The sequence below is a fragment of the Pleurodeles waltl genome, chromosome 3_1 (genome assembly GCF_031143425.1).
Source record: "Pleurodeles waltl isolate 20211129_DDA chromosome 3_1, aPleWal1.hap1.20221129, whole genome shotgun sequence".
NCBI classification, from domain to species: Eukaryota; Metazoa; Chordata; class Amphibia; order Caudata; family Salamandridae; genus Pleurodeles; species Pleurodeles waltl.
The window spans coordinates 291,116,406-291,133,252 of record NC_090440.1 but is presented as its reverse complement, the minus strand read 5'-3'; the positions used below and the strand labels follow the sequence as shown (position 1 = coordinate 291,133,252).

Below are 16,847 nucleotides of genomic sequence, written 5' to 3'. Positions count from 1 at the left end.
CTACCACAAAGGGTGACATGTTATTTTCAGTTTAATTACCTACAAAAATCTCAGGGTAAGTACATCGAAATAACACTTTGGGGAGGTGTGCAAAACAACAGGAAGGGAAAATTGGTATACAAGATTAGTGAAAAATAATTAAAATATTTGAGGTTAGGAATGGGAGAGTGGGAGTATTTTTTAATTGGGGGTATGGGCTTAAAGGGGTCTCCCCTGTAAAATAAATAGAAAGATAAGGCATTTAAAAACAAGCATTGGCTTGTTTTTGCCTTTATTTGTTTTGACATGGTTTTTGCAAAACTTTATTGTCGAAGGAAAATGCTGGGCCCTTTTCAATCTTAAAAAAAAAACAAAAGGAAAAAATTCAAAAAATAATTTTTGGGTCTCAAAAAGCCCTTAGCCCCGAAGTGATCCACTTTGATTGCAGATGTACTCCAGATGAAAGAGCAGAATCCTGCTACTCACATAGACGTTATCCACTGGCCCATGCTGTAGTGGGTGGATTTAAAATGTGAAGGAATCAATAACAGAACAATGGATGAAGGAGGCAAGCTGAAAGCCCATATAAGTAGTTTTAGTAAAATGAAAAGGCATAGCTGACGTCAGACCTAAAAAATTAAAGTACAAATAATTGTACCTGGCATAACACTGCAATCTGCAGGCGAAAACTAAATTAACATCGGATGAATGTTCAGTTATTTGGCTAGCGGCCTGTATATAGTCCTCTAATCCTTTTAGCAGTGGCCATAGCTATAGGATGTATTTAAAAACAAATAGTGTTGGTCACATGTTGATATAACGAGGTTCCTTTAAGGGAAGTATTCCACACGTGCGGTATCTCGGAACACATTTTATAAATAAGTTCAGTTTAAAAAAATAATTTAGTAAAGTAAAAAAGAACATTAAATTAAACACGTAATACGTATATTTACACTAAAAACAATACAGAAATGATTAGATTTGTAAAAGGAATAAAACAAGGATATGCATTTTAAATGCTTAGGATTCAAAATGAGAGAAAACTTTCACCCTCAATTTAAAGATTCTAGCAGCATGTGGAGCAAGATAAGTCAGGCAGTTTGGTTAGTCTACTCACCGGGCAATGATCCTGGACCATCATCTCTTTTCCATGCTCTTTTTTGTTTAGCAGAAAACCTCTTGTTGTTTAGCATCCATTTAATGGCATCTGGTTTATACATTAGCCACGTTAATAAAGTAGAATTATCTTTCAAGATTTGTGATCGAGGCATTCACATCTTCACCTGTTCTTTATTGGCAGGCATGACAGACGTTCCCCCTAGTGGTGGTAAGAAACCATGGAATCATGATTTCCAGGTCCAGATTCTGTCTGGCGAAAGGTGCAGGTCTTGCCAAGAGATGTCATCCAGGAGGCGGCTGAAAGACCTGGAAAGAATCCACCAGAGGCACAAAGAAGACTTCTGCAGTGTCACCCTTCACTCGGAGACTAGGGCACATGAATCCTGCACCTAGAAAATCAGCAGAAAGGGCCAGGCCTAAAGGGGCGTCACCACCACACATGCTCATATTCGTTGTGTGGGGGAAGGGGGAATGCACGTTTTGTACCAAAACATGCAGATTGTGGTGCGGTTAGCATCAAAATCCACATAATATTCACCACAATTTCGTATTTAGATGGAATTTATCGCACAATAAATTCCAATATGGCTGAGTCCGATTTTAGGAGGTGTGTTAAATATCACACCAGTCACCGGGTCACTCGTAATGAGGGCCTATTCCAATGCCAAACATCCAGTCGCAGAAGAGGATCAGACTCTTTATAGCTCCAACGGAATCATGAGTGCCTAGATATCCTTATAGTTGGAGAGTGTGCTACATAAATGTCAAGAGCCAGTTTGTAGGTGCATTTATTTCTGTTTTGCAGTTTTATATAGGATGACCATGACCCATCATATATAGGTAGGAGAATGCTCTACGTGGGGGAAAAGGGATGAAACATAAATAAATATGCATTCGTATACAAGTAATAAAAAACAGAGCTGTAGTGGCCGAAAATATAACAATGGGATTCTTTAAAAAAAAAAAAAAAAAAGATATATATATATATATATATATATATATATATATATATATATATATATATATATATATATATATAAAATTGCACCACTAAGGCAGTCTGGGTCTGATGAAATAATACCTCTCACTACTTGTTTCAGGTCGTTCCTCACAGTTCGTGTAACATTTGGGATCTGTCAGGGCAGTCATCTGTCTAATCAGGGTTGTAGATATTGTTGAAAGAGAAAAACTTCAAGCTCTCCAGACGGGTTTGTGACCTTGTGAAATATCAATCTATCACCCACTGTTTTTTTAAGCATGCATGGACTCTGGGACTCGATGGGAATATCTGCTCCTTTCTGATGCATAAGTTGTGCACAGTGGACTATGCTTACGTCTAGGAGGGGACAGAGGCATGTGCTTTGGGACCAGGGCATCTCTTTGGATGTTCTCTCTCAAACTTTCTTTGGTTGGACGGGAATCACAGTACCACTGCTTTCTGGGACTTTCTTACCTTGAGTGTTTATTTCCCCCAAAGTGGGCACATTTGGGATGGTGTTCCTTGCTGCATTTCCCTCTCTGTGATTTTACCAGCAGCTTTCCTTTCTAGGCTATTCTTCTGCAAGGCCTTCGCCTCTTATAACGGTGTCCCTCCCTCTATGTTCTAGGAAAGAGAAGTTTATGTAGAGCAGTAGACAGAAATCTCAGGTGGGGCACATGCTGCTAGTGCTTCTAGGATGGGGGTGTACTAAGACCATTCTCCTTTTGTTGAGCGAAGCCACCCTGAGAAGCTATAATGTGTTTATAGTGATCCATGTTTAATCACATTGAGAGCATTGAAAGGTTCTTATATGATGTGAAGTGCATTGAAAACATGTCAGTTAGTACACAGTGTCAATTAGTACACTGTCTAGCGAGACTATTGTTTCTCAAGTTCTTACTTTGGTTAACCTCCAAAACTTTCCCAGTAAGCAGTGCAAAAGGTTGGTAGCGTTGCTAACCATAGTGCCACTTAAAGCCTGTATGAACATCTATCTCAGTCCTTTTAACAAAAAGAAGCTATGAGATAAGGCTATAGATGCATACTCTTTACTTTTAAGAGAGACTTCTTCTATTGGCTCTGTTGTGGTGTAGGCAGCCAAACACAAATACAATGGTAGGTTCTCTTTTTTTGTTCCTCCTGAAAAGAGAACAGATGGATAGACTACTTTGACAAGAACGTTTGACAAACAACTACTATTAAGGATGCTTTCACTTACAACTCTACAAACATGCACTGATGGACTTATAGAAATCCTACCCGTGAAAAGGGGAAGGAATCCAAGGAAATTCTAATGGAAGAATTGATTAGTTGTGATTAAAAGGAAAACAGTGATCTATGTGCTTAGGATTACTGACAATAGGCCACTAGGTGTACATTTGACTGCACCATAACTCTTTCATTCCTCATAAGGTAAGAGGGAGAAATCACTATGTAGTCTTGTAGCTAATTTATCTAGCTTAGCAAAGACAGAAAGCTAACTATAGCTAAGTAGTACTGAGCGAAAGAAAGTATTGTTTCTTGCAGTTGAGTCGATTTAACAGTAAGGAGTGAGGCATTTCAGAAACATGAATTATCAGTGTTGACACTGAAACAGATTTGTACATACACTGTAAATGTAGCAGGAATTGGGTGGTATATACAGGAATTACCAAGGTGAAACAAAACAATAGGTGACCTACATGCAAAGGTTGGGTCACCTGGACCTTGCTGGTCCCCATAATTCCTGCAGTCTTCCCTGCATTTCCCAAGGCTAGTTGGTTGTCCCGCTTACCACTGACCCCTCTGTAATCTGACAACCAGTGTGGCACAGCTGATAGACAACTCCCAGGGTCTCCTTACATTGCCTGGATTTCACAGCTGCACTTCTTTGACCACCACAGGAAAGCATCTCCAAGCATCTCCAAGAAGGATGGGCACTGCCCTCCTGCACTGCCTGGGCACCTCCAGGTGGTCTGGACTCTGTCCTCTCTTTCCTTAGGTCCGCTTGTTTAGGAATCCACGCCTGGGTTCCACTGACCTGGTCCACGGGTCACAACAGCAGCTGGACAACCGAGGTTCCCATTGACTTCATCGGAAGGTTCTGACACATCTTCATCCCTATGCACCTGGGGTCCCTTGTGTCGGTACTTCACTGTTCTGGGTATCCATGGGTGGGAGCACTATCCAACATCCCTTTTCCCAGGGGGCATCCTCGGGGTCCTCTGAGAGGGTCCCAAATCCACAAAACTCCAACCCAAATCCACAAAACTCCAACCATGACTTCCCCACGTTATACTATGGACACCTAACCTGGAGTTACACCTCTGCACACGGGTGCCTGGGGAATCCTACTTACTTACCTTGGGTGTTCCTGTGCTTCCCCAGTCCTAAGGGTCCTTGGGTGGTAGTTTGGGTTAGAGGAGATTCACGCATTACATTTACTTAGTATATGGATGTACCCCCCTTTCCCCCCCCCCCCCCCAATAGGGGTACCTATCATTATATGCCTTTTCATAAATTTTTCTAAGTATATTTCTGTATGATCATATCTCTAGTTAGGAGATATACCAAAGTTAGTTCTAGTGTGTGTTACAATAAATATAGAATATTTTTCTAAAACTGGTGTGGTTCTTTCTTGTGTGAACATCACTGACTGACCTATGTGATATTTGTAACCGCTTTTAACTATCCTGGATAAGCCTTAGCTGCTCTCCACAGCTACTCCTTTGATAGCTCAGGTTATCTAGGACCGCCTACACTATCACTAAGGGTTGCCTGGACTCAGTAGAGGGTGCCTAACCTATAGATGTACACCATATGCTGAGCCAGTCTCCTACAAACAGTTCAAAGTAACCTGAGCTACATGTCTCCATAGGGTACACCCACGAACTTTGATACACATAGGTTCCTTAATGGGATACAGATTTGCTCTGTTTTATTTCATGCCTCTTACTCCTAAGGCTCAAAAGACCTTGGACCACCTATTTTCTTGGATTTGTTTCTTTAGGTCACATGCCATTGGTGAGATTAAAAAATATGAAGAATGAGATGGAGAATCTAAAAGAGTTAGGCCTGGAAAGAGGGAAAGAGTTCCAGATGGGGCAGTTTAAATGCTGTATCAGGAGTCACCAACAGCAGACTCCAGCTGCCTACTGGCAATGGCATCTGTAATTACAATAACAGCAGCAACATTCATTCTTTTATCACATGAAACCCACCAGAGGAAGAGGACGTCAAGAATCTTCCACCACAGGGAAGCCCCCTTATCTACATAAACAGTTACATTTTAGCTTCATCACTCAGTATCCTCATATGGCAACAGGTAACAAGAGACAGTTAGGGAATAGATATTATACAATGTGTAATTTTCCACACAACATTTCATCACGGGTGGCAACATATTCCACGCAGTCAGGTTGGAACAAGGATTACAAAAACGTTAAGTGCGTCCCCAAACATAACAAGAACACCAGCATCCATTACCCCTACTTTTAATCAAGAAAACTGGATTGAAGAATTATGTCTTCGAATCGTGGCTGTACGGAATGTAAACAAACAAGTCAAAGGGAGAACATCAAGATATTATTTCAAGTATCTTTCCTCACTTACTTCAAGGTGTCTGGAATGTGCTATAAACTTTCAGGATGGGCATTTTCATATCACAAATGACAGTGAGACAGATGCCTATTGAGATTCTGGGTTAGCAGGCTTCGTCCAATTGACATGAAGTCAGCAGCCTGTGGAGTCTCTACATACAAGACAGAGTAGTGAGACATTTTCCATTGCAGGAACACTTCATCTACCCTTGCCTGACTGATTGACTGGTCAAGACCAACTCCTAAGAAAACGTGGTACAAAATCTTCAGGCAAGTCAGTTGACACCTTGGCCTGTCAATACTATCATAGCAACATTCTTGGACATAAAATACAAAAGTGTTTCTTTCAGAGAACATATCTAAACGAAAGCTAGCCTAAGGAAAACAGAGACCAGTAAATCACTGGATGAGTTTTCACCTCCAGAGTGTAATTTCCAAAAACCCTCACTGACCGTCAGGTGGCATGCTTCATCAGTGGGACCCATGCTATACTGGTGCTGACTGTTTTGGCATAAGTGAATAAAGGAGTACCTATGAGGGAATAACATACTTTTTAGATATTGAAATGTTGTCACTGTACCCACTTCTCTATGGGAAGAGGAGAGGGACCGATAAAATGGAATGAAACTAGCGGATGGCTGACTTGTAACTTTATTCTAGTTGCCAGTCAGTAGGATTAAAAAGTTAGGGGAATAATTCTATACAAAAAAATAGGCCAACATGTTTTAGCACCATTACACAAGCCATTACTAGGACTAAGGCCCCCACCTTAACTACAAAGAGGGTTCCTATGGTAAGTGTACTAGCAAGTGATATGTAATTAAAGAAGTAGGGTTCTTCGAAACCAAACCAGGTGACAAATGGTGGTTAATCATCTACCTTTATTGTTGTTACCTGCATAGAGAGGAAGGAAGGCTTTTAAGATGGCATCATACTGGAAGAGTTTCGGAATAAGAAACTGACCCAGGCTACACCACATGGTTCCATGCAAGCCGTTTGCAAAAAAATGTACTAAACAGTCACATAACGGACAAAAGCAGTGGTTAGTGAACTGCTTAATTACAATAATTTCTGTATGTAGCCCCCTTTGGGCAACACTCGGACATCTTCCAGAACAAATGCTAACATCTTCATAAAACCTCTCTACCAACATACAGACATTGCTCTTCCCTCCTAAGGTCTACAGTGTTCTGCTTTATCCAGGTGTCAAAAACTAGGCTATTATGAGGGCTTCTACAGGAATGTCTAGAGAACCAATTGTGCCAGAAAACTGAAGTCATATCAAGATTTTAATGAGCAGTATGGCACTATAATTTTGAGTAAAGGAATATATGTTCAAGTGTACGTTTTGAAAGTACTCATCTCAGCCATACCGGTCTTCGACGAGAGCCCATATTAATGATATTCCTAAACAGAGGAAGTGCTCAAGCTATACCTTAACTTAGGGCAGTCCATTTGGCCCTCTAGTCCTTTTCTTTCTTTCATTTCTTCCACTGCAGCTCAACAGAAAATTACAATACAACCCCAATATATTTAAAAAAGCAGGGAGGATGAGAAGTGGTGTCCCCTCAAGAGATGCATACATGACTGATCACTGGCTCCTGTTGGGAGGTTACAGGATAAATGCTGTCCTTGACGACCTTTCTATATGTTTTTCCTCTAATTCCAGCTTTCCCAAATGTTATCGCAAAACTGAAAAAAAACCATGACGATGATCCTCATTTCTCCGGACTGTCCTTTTCAGTGTTGGCTATCTAGACCCTCATGCAACCTTTGATATCGACCACGAAGAAGGCTTCCATGTAGGCTTTTTCACAGGAAATATGTTAGGAAAGCTATTTAAGCCAGCCTTTCATCATGATGTTTAACCTCCTGACTCCAAAGAGCACTAAGCATCACTTTCCAAGAAGAGATGGTAATGCATTTCCTTTTTATACATGGCTGCATCTGACCCTAAATTCTGTTTGGTTAAAGTACATTTGGCTGCTATAACTGCAAACCAAAAGTATGCTTCCCAGACATATTCCTGCATGATTTCTCTATTTATTTGTTGTAGTGCTTACGAAAGCCTTCCCCCAATTAGAAGACCCAAATTGGGGCAATAAGAGTTTGTCCTTAACGGCTCCCCTCGAAGATGGTGGTATTTTTTTAAGGTAGCTTTCTTAATTGCCATCATTACAACTAAAACACTGAGAAACCGTTTGCCTCTGTGTACTGAAGAACGTTTCACTGTAAAATAGTTTCTCTACAGACTTACCATTACTTTCTCCCAAAACCTAGTTTAAATGATTACATTAATGATGCAGTTATAATACTAATTTCCCTTACATAGCCTTCCTTCCGAAAGAAAAGCCCTTCCACACTGAAAATGATAAGAGGAATTTACAGCATTTGCCTGGTAAGCCAAAGGCCCACTCCATCTGAGCATGTGGGTGGGGCACCTGTTTCTCTTTGGAAAAGTATTGATTACAGAAATCTGCAGTCTCCTAAGCGGAGATCATTTAATACACTTTTTATGCATTGCAGCTTGGACTAAAATACCCTGTACAAGCGGTTTGCATTATATTTTTCTATATTCCTTACTGGCGCCAATCTCCCACCTCTAACGCCTGCGATACTCTAGCTGGTCTTTTCTACTGCTTAAGAATATTCGGGAGAATACACTTATGGAGAAGAAAAAATGACTTGTTTGTACAACTATCATGACTCACTGTGTGGGTGCGCCTTGTCGGCCAGGTCATGCTGTAGGTTGTGGCGGGCTGAGGCTCGGTGTCACTTTGTGACTTGCTGGAACTAAGGTTTTGAAAAGCAGGTCTGATCTGGCTCACTGGTAGGCATGTGGTGTCCCGGGGGAATAAGATTGCAGAGCCAACTCCAATCCAAGATGGTGTTTGCCATCTGGTTGTGTATGTAGAGTATCTCAGCCCATGATGATGACACTTTAGAAGGGAGATTTGCTAAGAGAACACTTTCTGGGTTAGAAAAGGCAGCATGAAGTAGCCACTGGATGTCTACTCTGTGTCTGGCAACATCGAGAGTGGTGAGTCTCACTGCACTTTGCTGGGTTTGGACCTGCCCCCACTCCCTTTGTTATTTCTTCACATTCCCTTAATGGTTGCTTCCCTTACTGCTACCTTTCTTTCCTGCATTTCAAGTTATTTTGTGTCACTATCGACCTTCTACAGATATTACCCAGCCTTTCCTGCTTGAGTATCCTGCCTGCTCCTTAGGTGCAGTCACCTCAGGGTCAGTTGACTGAACCCTCAAGATGGTAAGTGCAGTTATGCCACTCACATTATGGTATTGAGCGTATTGAAAGGTTTGTACAAGCCTTTAATCATTCCTATCACAGAAACTGGCACGTTTTACTTCTGGTATTGGAATAGTATTTTAGCTCTCTGTTGCCAGTCTTCTTTTTCCTATTTCCCTGTAGTCCTCACCCTACAACCAGAAGATTTTGCGGCCAGAACACACATACATACATACATATAGTTCTCCCATCCAACAGGAAAAAAGTTTAAATGATACAATACCGCTCAGGCATGCCACGACATGAACAGAAAAGGCTTAAGTAGATGAATGCAAAATAGAGCTTTTGTTTCTGAACTGTAGGGGAGAGGTCATCGACAGATAGAAAAAGCACTAGAAGCCAGTACAGAAAGAGGCCAGCGGTGGAATCGATCAAGAGTGCTTTTAAAAACAGAGGCAGGGGATTAAGGCAGGGTAGAAGATAGTATGTGGGAAAAGAAGCGTTGTGGGGCTCCCGGTCCTCCTTCACCTGTAAATAAAAAAGAAAGTGGGACAGGCTCCTTTCAAAAAATGACTGTTTTTAATACTTGATGTGAAAACATTGATATCTGCTAACCGCAATATTTTTGGAATCGATATTATACTAATATCTATATTTTACGTTACGTGAAGAAAGAACAGTAGGCCGGACTGTTTCCATGCAACAGGAATGGCGGGTCACGGCAAGACACATGAAACAGATTCTGGAAAAGTAGTTGCCATTTGTCAAGTAATGGCGTTACCTCCCTAGAGAACACAATCAAGCTGAGAAACGTCAGTAGGGCTAAAGATTAGCTCTCGCCTTATATAGCTCATTGTTTTCTACTGCCAGATGTGGTGGGCCCAAGCACGGGTATCCATCAGACCCTTTGAAACACAAAACGGTCTTGATGCGGTCATGCGGCCTTTGAGTCTATACAACTCCGAACACACTCACTCATGGCCGCTGACACAACACAGATTGCTGCGTCAATGCCTGCTTATGCCCGTGGCTGCCTGTGCCACGCGCTTAACTCAGCCACCTATGCAGCTGATCCCAAGGAAGTACAGAGAAAACCGTTGGTACCGAGGCCAAGTAGTCACGTGGGTGATGGGAGGGATATGTCTAGAAACGTCCTTGGCAGTCCCTGGGAACACAAGCTGCTCTTAGTGGCAAACACAGCTCCAGGCATTTGCTAACGGTCCATAAATAGGGATGCAAAATGTGCTTTTCTCCAGGCAACACAGAAAACATTGCGCCTCTAAAACATTTCCAAATAAGTATTCACCACGTGTGCCTGGCACAATACCAGTAGGATTACTGTTGGTGAAAAATAGAACAGTCAACAATACATAGTCAATGTTTCAGGCGGATTCTGACGCGGATCCCTGGATTATTTTTCTGATCTTCTCTGCATCATCTTGTACATATATGTTGGATGGATCAATTTTAAGAGCTGCTTCATAATCCAGTAGACCTAAAGAAATATACATCAGATTACAAAAAATGCATAGGTTAGGCGAATTTAAAAAACTGAAAGTCTCTTCACAGTTTACATTTCGATATACTACTTCTTTTCAGTCCACTAATGGTTTGGGACGAGTTTTTAACTGCAGATATGTTTATGTTTCAAGCCAGTCCCATGCACAGCAAGACATTTTTTTAATAAATGAGTAATAGCACTGCCCCAGGACGAAGAATGATTTTCAGACAGAATATTTTGGATTATTAAAAATGTCGGTTTCTTTTTTTCTGTCTCGATACAGTGAAATATAGTAAGCATTTCTATAAAGACCCTTGAGACTTCCATGTGAAAACCCAGGCTTCACAAACATATTTTGCAAAAACAAAATCCCACATTTAGAATGACAAAATCTAGAACGGAGGCCAAATTTACACTGCCAAACGTTCGACCTTTAAAAAAAAACAGATTTCCAAAATCAAAATCTGTCATGAATTTCTCCCTACAGTAATTACCATTTGTACTTATTATGTATTTGACAATTCAAGGTAAGTCCACTATACACATCTTTTACGATGTTGCAATTTGCTATCTTCACTCCTGTCATAGTTATTTGGGTGTAAGTGCTTGACAGTAAAATCAGGGCTGACAGTTTGGTAGTCTAAATTTAGGAGTGTATTTTTTGCAAAAGATGCGGTCTACATTTTCACATGCTACTGTCTTTAGCATCTGATTGACAACATCTCTGAAGTGAGATCAATCAATCAATCTTTGATTATTAAATAATAATCATAAAAGAACAATAACATGACATCATAAAATCAGTTGAAATCCATAAAAAAACAAAACATAATCATAACATATCCTGGCCATTAAAACGTGTTTTAAACGTAACCGGTTACAAAAAAAGTACAAGTCAGAGCTATAAAGAGATCTAGAAATTCATTGTGTTGCAACAAAGCAAAGCACTTTTTAAAAATCCTCCCACAGAATAGCAAACAGCTGGCTCGGACATCATACGGAGAAAGTAAAAAGCTGGTCTGTATTGCCGAAAACCATAAGCTTTAAGAATAGATAGTAAATGTCTGCGCCAGAAGGGCTCATAATAGCTACAGAAACTAATGAAGTGCCCCAGCATTTACAGAAAAAAATGAGGTGCCCCAGCATCTGCAAAAAGGAATTATCACCGGTGCAAACTAATATGCTTTTCAAATCATACTGGCCTGATGGGAAGCAGAGATGACTTCTGATTGAGCCTACCTGAAACTTAGTTAGAAGGGACCTTCCCAGGCGTTCCTCACCATGGAGAGATGGGGCTCAGGACTATCACTGACTTTAATAGCTAGATAATCTCTCACGGTCTCTTTATCCAACCCTCTTTGCTCCCTGATTGCAGAGGCAGACCTCATGAATAATTATTTGACCTTAACGTGCTCACCTTTACCCAACTTACAAGGAGAGCAATACAGGTCAGGCCTGCTCATTGGCTTAGCGGTGCTCTTTATGTAACCCAGCCATTAGATCTTATGACCACTGTCACAGCCTAATCACCTCGAGATTAAGTGATGTATGCTGGTTGCTCCAAATGCCATCCATAGAAGAAACGGGGCAAGTTTAATATGGTCTTCCACATAAGATAAACTCAGTTCCTAATGGAGGAAAAATTAGGGACTACTTGGGCCTAGGCCTAGTAATTTCCTACAATAATGGTTCTCCTGCTGTAATTTCAAGCAATCCCGGTACCCCATAAGGCTGTTACATAAGTCAAAATTGGCAGACACTTAACTCTATAGACTTTCAATAGAGGCTCACCACTGTAGCTGCCAGCCCAGACAGAACCCCTACTGACTAATTCAAACGCAAAAAGAGACTTGCAAGAAAGGGTACCCAGCTATTCCTTGAATCAAAAGTGATCCTTAATAGGGAAGCTCGCTAACCTGTGTGATGTTTTTCCCCCTCAATGGTAAATAGCCTGATTTTGCAGTTCTCCTTCCATAAAAATATGTAATAGGTCTTACCAATGTTAATTTTTACATCTAAGTTTATCCAGGAATACAATAAAGGAGTCAGTAAGACCCCTAAGACCATCTGGTGTTTGGGAAAGCAGGACCGCATCATTGGCGTAAAGTAGGGCCAGGATAAAAGTCAATTTCACACTGGGCATGTCCTTTCCCTGTGATCCTAAAAGCAAATTTAAAGCACTAGTGTACAAAAGAAATAAAATCGGGCCCAAGACATAGCCCTGGCGAACTACCCGGGACAGACCAAAGGAATCTATGCATTCACTCTCAGTTCCATATCTTACAGCAGCACTGACCCCGCTGCACAAAGCGCAGAGGAAAACCAGCAAAGGTGAGAGTAGGCCAATATAAGTCAAAATGTTCCACAGCTTGGAATGACTGACAGTCAAATGCGCTACTGAAGTCCATAAAAGCTAAATAAAAGAGACCTTTCTTTACAATCACATATTTCCCTATGATAAGGTGCAAATTTGAATGCTGTTCCAAGTTCCACTGGCCTTCCCTGAAACCATATTGAGCAGAATAAAGGGTGCCATTTTGCTCCACCAGTCCTCGATTCTGAGCAAAATGATACGCCCTACGATCTTAATCACAGAATCCAAAGGTAATATTGGCCTGTAACAACGGGGGTCCTGTCGATCACTTTCTTAAATACAGGCACAATTGTTGCAGTCTACCAGAAGGTAGGGATGCTGAAAGAAGGTGCTGCGTTTAGAACATTAGTAATTACAGGGGCCCACAGTAGGATGTTCTCATTGTAAAGGTCCACAGGGACCCCATCTGGGCTCGGCACCTTGTTTGATAGACTAAGACAGTGTGGCAGCAGTAACCTCGTACAACTCAAATTAGATCTCCAAAAGGAACTGTAGTACACCATCCGCCATGGGGCTGTTCTCATATGAATAAATCAGTTTAAAATGCTCTAAAAATTTGTCAGGACTAATGTTAGATAGCAACCCCTCTAACGTGGGGGAAGAAACCTTCCTTCCATTTACTATTGTCCAGAATCCCTTTGTGTTCCCGACATTACACATGTTGATTAAACATTCCCATGTTTTCTCTTTTATCGCTGATTTATGGTTTGTAAATTAATCTCACTTCTGCGATACACTGCTCATTCTTGGGCTTAGCACTGAGGGTTTCACTCAGTCTTCAGTTAGCAATTCTACAATCCTGGTCAAACCACCCTGATTTTGGGACCCCTTTAGTCCTTGAGTGACCTAATATGATATTCCTAGTAGCTAAGTTCAGATCCCTGAATGCCTTTAAGAGGTCAGGAGGCAAGGGGTTAATAATTAACATGCGATTGACACATCAAGATTAGACCCAACAAGTGAGTTCAGCAGGGTGGGAATATGGTTAGCTCTTCAACTTAACCTTAACCCACTATCTTTTTGGGACAAGCCAGTTACACCAGGGATAATGGGGGACTGGACATAATCTGGTAGGTTGAGAGTGAAAACTATTTCAGTAACCACTCCTGAATGGGCAAATGGGTCTAAATCCTTGGAAATAAAAATATAATCTATGATTGAACCTTTGCCCCATTCAACAAAGGAAGGAGGCTGTTTGTAGAGGTCTCCCAGAATTTTAATGTGTTAAGTAAACCAAAGTTACAAAGTGTTAAACGGCTTCAAACCCCTGAAGTCAGCTACTTGAGTAATTAATAGATTATCAAGTTTCAGAAAGGGATCATGTAATGCAGAGTTAGTGCCCGACCTGGCATTAAAATTACCCCCTACAACCACATAAAAATTTTAAGACCATTAATGCCTGGAATAAGATGTCTATCTGGCACCCTAACTCAAAAAAACCTTCTTAAGTAAAACACAAAATTTTGATCCCACCATGATTACAAACAATTGGGATAATCTTATAAAACTTGGATTCGAACCATAATGGCTAGACCTCCCCGAGCTCTCTGACCAGGAGAGGCGGATGGCAGGACCTAAAAAACGTTCAAAACCATGCAGCACAATTTCCTCCGAGGACCATTAGGATATAAAATTCAGTAACAAGGTCCCTCCATGCCAAATCCTGCTGTTTATACCAAATACCAGCGATATTGCAACTAACAAGCTTTGTGGCAGACCCATTTGCGGAAACCAAGTCTATTGATAAGGGTCCTGCAGAGACATGGTAGGCCTGTGATATCTTGTTACATTCATAGGTGGGGTGGAATCCAGTGAAAGTCAATAAATAGATTCTAAGTGTGACAGCAGATAAAAATCGGTTTGAGGTTGGAATGAGATGTTTTGCAAATCCACATGCCACAGAAGGAAACCGCTGAAGGCCAGGCTGCATCCTGGGTTGCACGTGTTTATAAAAAAAATAAAAAAAACCCTAACGGAAGAACATTAATGCAGTCAAATAGAGAATTACCCTTCTTATTGCTTACGATTAAGCATTAGGCTAATCTCAGATTCTTCCAATTGATAACTATAGTCTCCCTTTAAATTCTTGGGCATAGGACCAATCCACCCTACCCTCCTCACAAAGATAATGTTGTTGTACCCCTTAATGTTACAGTTCGGGTTTTGGGCTACCGAATGGCATACATTGTTCTTAAGTTCAGTGAATGATTCCTCAGTGTGGGGGAACAGGGGCAGAACACGTAATTATTGTGATGTATTGACAACTATCAGGAGGGAGATTTAGATATGGCTGATCAACCACATCGGGCCAGGTAGTACCTTCGGTAAGAGGATGTCTTCAAGCCCTCAACCCCTTGATCAGAATCGTTCAACCCACTCAAAGACTTTGAAATACCACCAGCAGTATGGGCAGGGGGTTAATTTTGGCATAGCCTTTGCAAGCTGAAAATGAGGGCCCATCCACAATAATCACACTGTTGGCAGCAGTCACAGGCCCTGCTGACCCCGCAGTCTCAGCGGAACTGAAAAGAACAGTTGATCCGGCGGAAAGGGTATTATTTCCTTGTCACAAGACCTAGTTAGGCCCAAGACAGTACTTCCGAGGTTCCTCATTCTTACCACTAAAGGGGTGATGCAAGGAACAATAGCTTTAAATTTGTTAAGCTCCTCATTCCAGTTGAAGTTGAGGTCACCAACAACGCAAGCAAGTAACAAGTTATGAATGCCTGTAAACTGAAGGACATCATGTGATTTATCATCACATATCTGATTGATAAAGCTCAAGACACTAATATGTCTTTATAAACTTGCCACAATAATGTTTGGTTGTTGAGCTTATAGTGAATCTTCAATAGATATTCAATTTTATCTGTAGACTTTTCTTGAGATGTCTCTTAGGTCTGACGTCACAGGGGACCCGCTGGAAGACCGCCTTTCACGGGTACAAAGGTGTGTGTTCCGCAGAAGTTGCTGTCACCACACCTTAACAAAAGGGTTGTATTTGTTACTCTGTGACTACCACCTTGTCTTGAGAAAGGATCTGATATGTTAATCAGTTAATGGCCCCTTGCCTTAAGGAAGGGTCGGATTTATGACTCACTGACAGCCACTTTGTCATAAGAAAGAGTCTGATTGTTAGACCTCAGAGTATTCTTACCCCCGACTTTCTGCCTGCCTCCCTCCGTTTGTTTACCTTGTTTTTGCTGGCTTTAGGACTATGTGTACTTTACCACTGCTAAACAGTGCTCAAGTACTTGTGTTCTCTCCCCTAAATCATGGTAATATTGGCTTAAACCCAATTGAATTCATTCTTTAAGTTACTTATAAGTCCAGAGTAAAGCATTTTACATGTGCCAAGGGCATGTAAATGTAATGCTACTTGTAGGCCTGCAGCACCGATTGTGCCACCCACTTAAGTAGCCCTCTAACCATGTCTCAGGCCTTCCATTGCTGAGCCTGTATGTGCAGTTTTACACTGCCATGTCGACCTGGAAAAATAATCATTTCGCTGGGCCCAAATCTTCCCTTTTTATACATACAAGGCACCCCCAAGGTAGGTCCTAAAGGACCCACAGGGCAGGGTGCAATGTATTTAATGTATTTAAAAGGCAGGACACAGCGAGAAACTTAAAAATTTGTTTTTCACAACTGCAAGGCCTACCTCTCCAATTTGATAACATTGGGATTGCCTTGTTACATCTTATAAGTGTAATTACCAATCTGAAAGAGATAAGTTAGTTAAAACTGGTGTCTCTGGACTCACCTTTTAAAAAAAATCACAACTTATGGTGACGTTGGATTTTAAATTGCAGCTCTGAAAATGCCACTCTTAGAAAGTTTGCATTTTCTTACATTAGCAATTTGGTTCCTACTGCCTGTCTTCAATACACATATGGGGTGGGGTGACAGCTGGGCTTGTGCATTCCCTCTAGACAGCCACATTCAAAGGGAGCCTAGGTGTGCTTCAAGGACAGCCAGTCTGCTGAGCTGCTACTCTGCTAGACTCCCGCTTTACTGAGCTGACCTGCTGCCCTCTTGGCTGGGAGTGAGAAAGACTGGACCTGCAT

At 41.3% G+C, this 16,847-nt stretch overlaps 1 protein-coding gene across 1 annotated transcript in view; it reads right to left on the bottom strand.

Annotated features, from left to right (window-relative positions):
* Window positions 1–6,517: 6,517 nt before the first annotated feature.
* Window positions 6,518–16,847, bottom strand: part of DNAAF4 (dynein axonemal assembly factor 4) — a 165,754-nt gene continuing 155,424 nt past the window's right edge. The window contains exon 9 of the mRNA XM_069222427.1: window positions 6,518–10,400. Within this exon, the coding sequence (XP_069078528.1) occupies window positions 10,288–10,400 (113 nt within the window). The 3' untranslated portion in view covers window positions 6,518–10,287. The remainder of the gene's footprint in view (window positions 10,401–16,847) is intronic.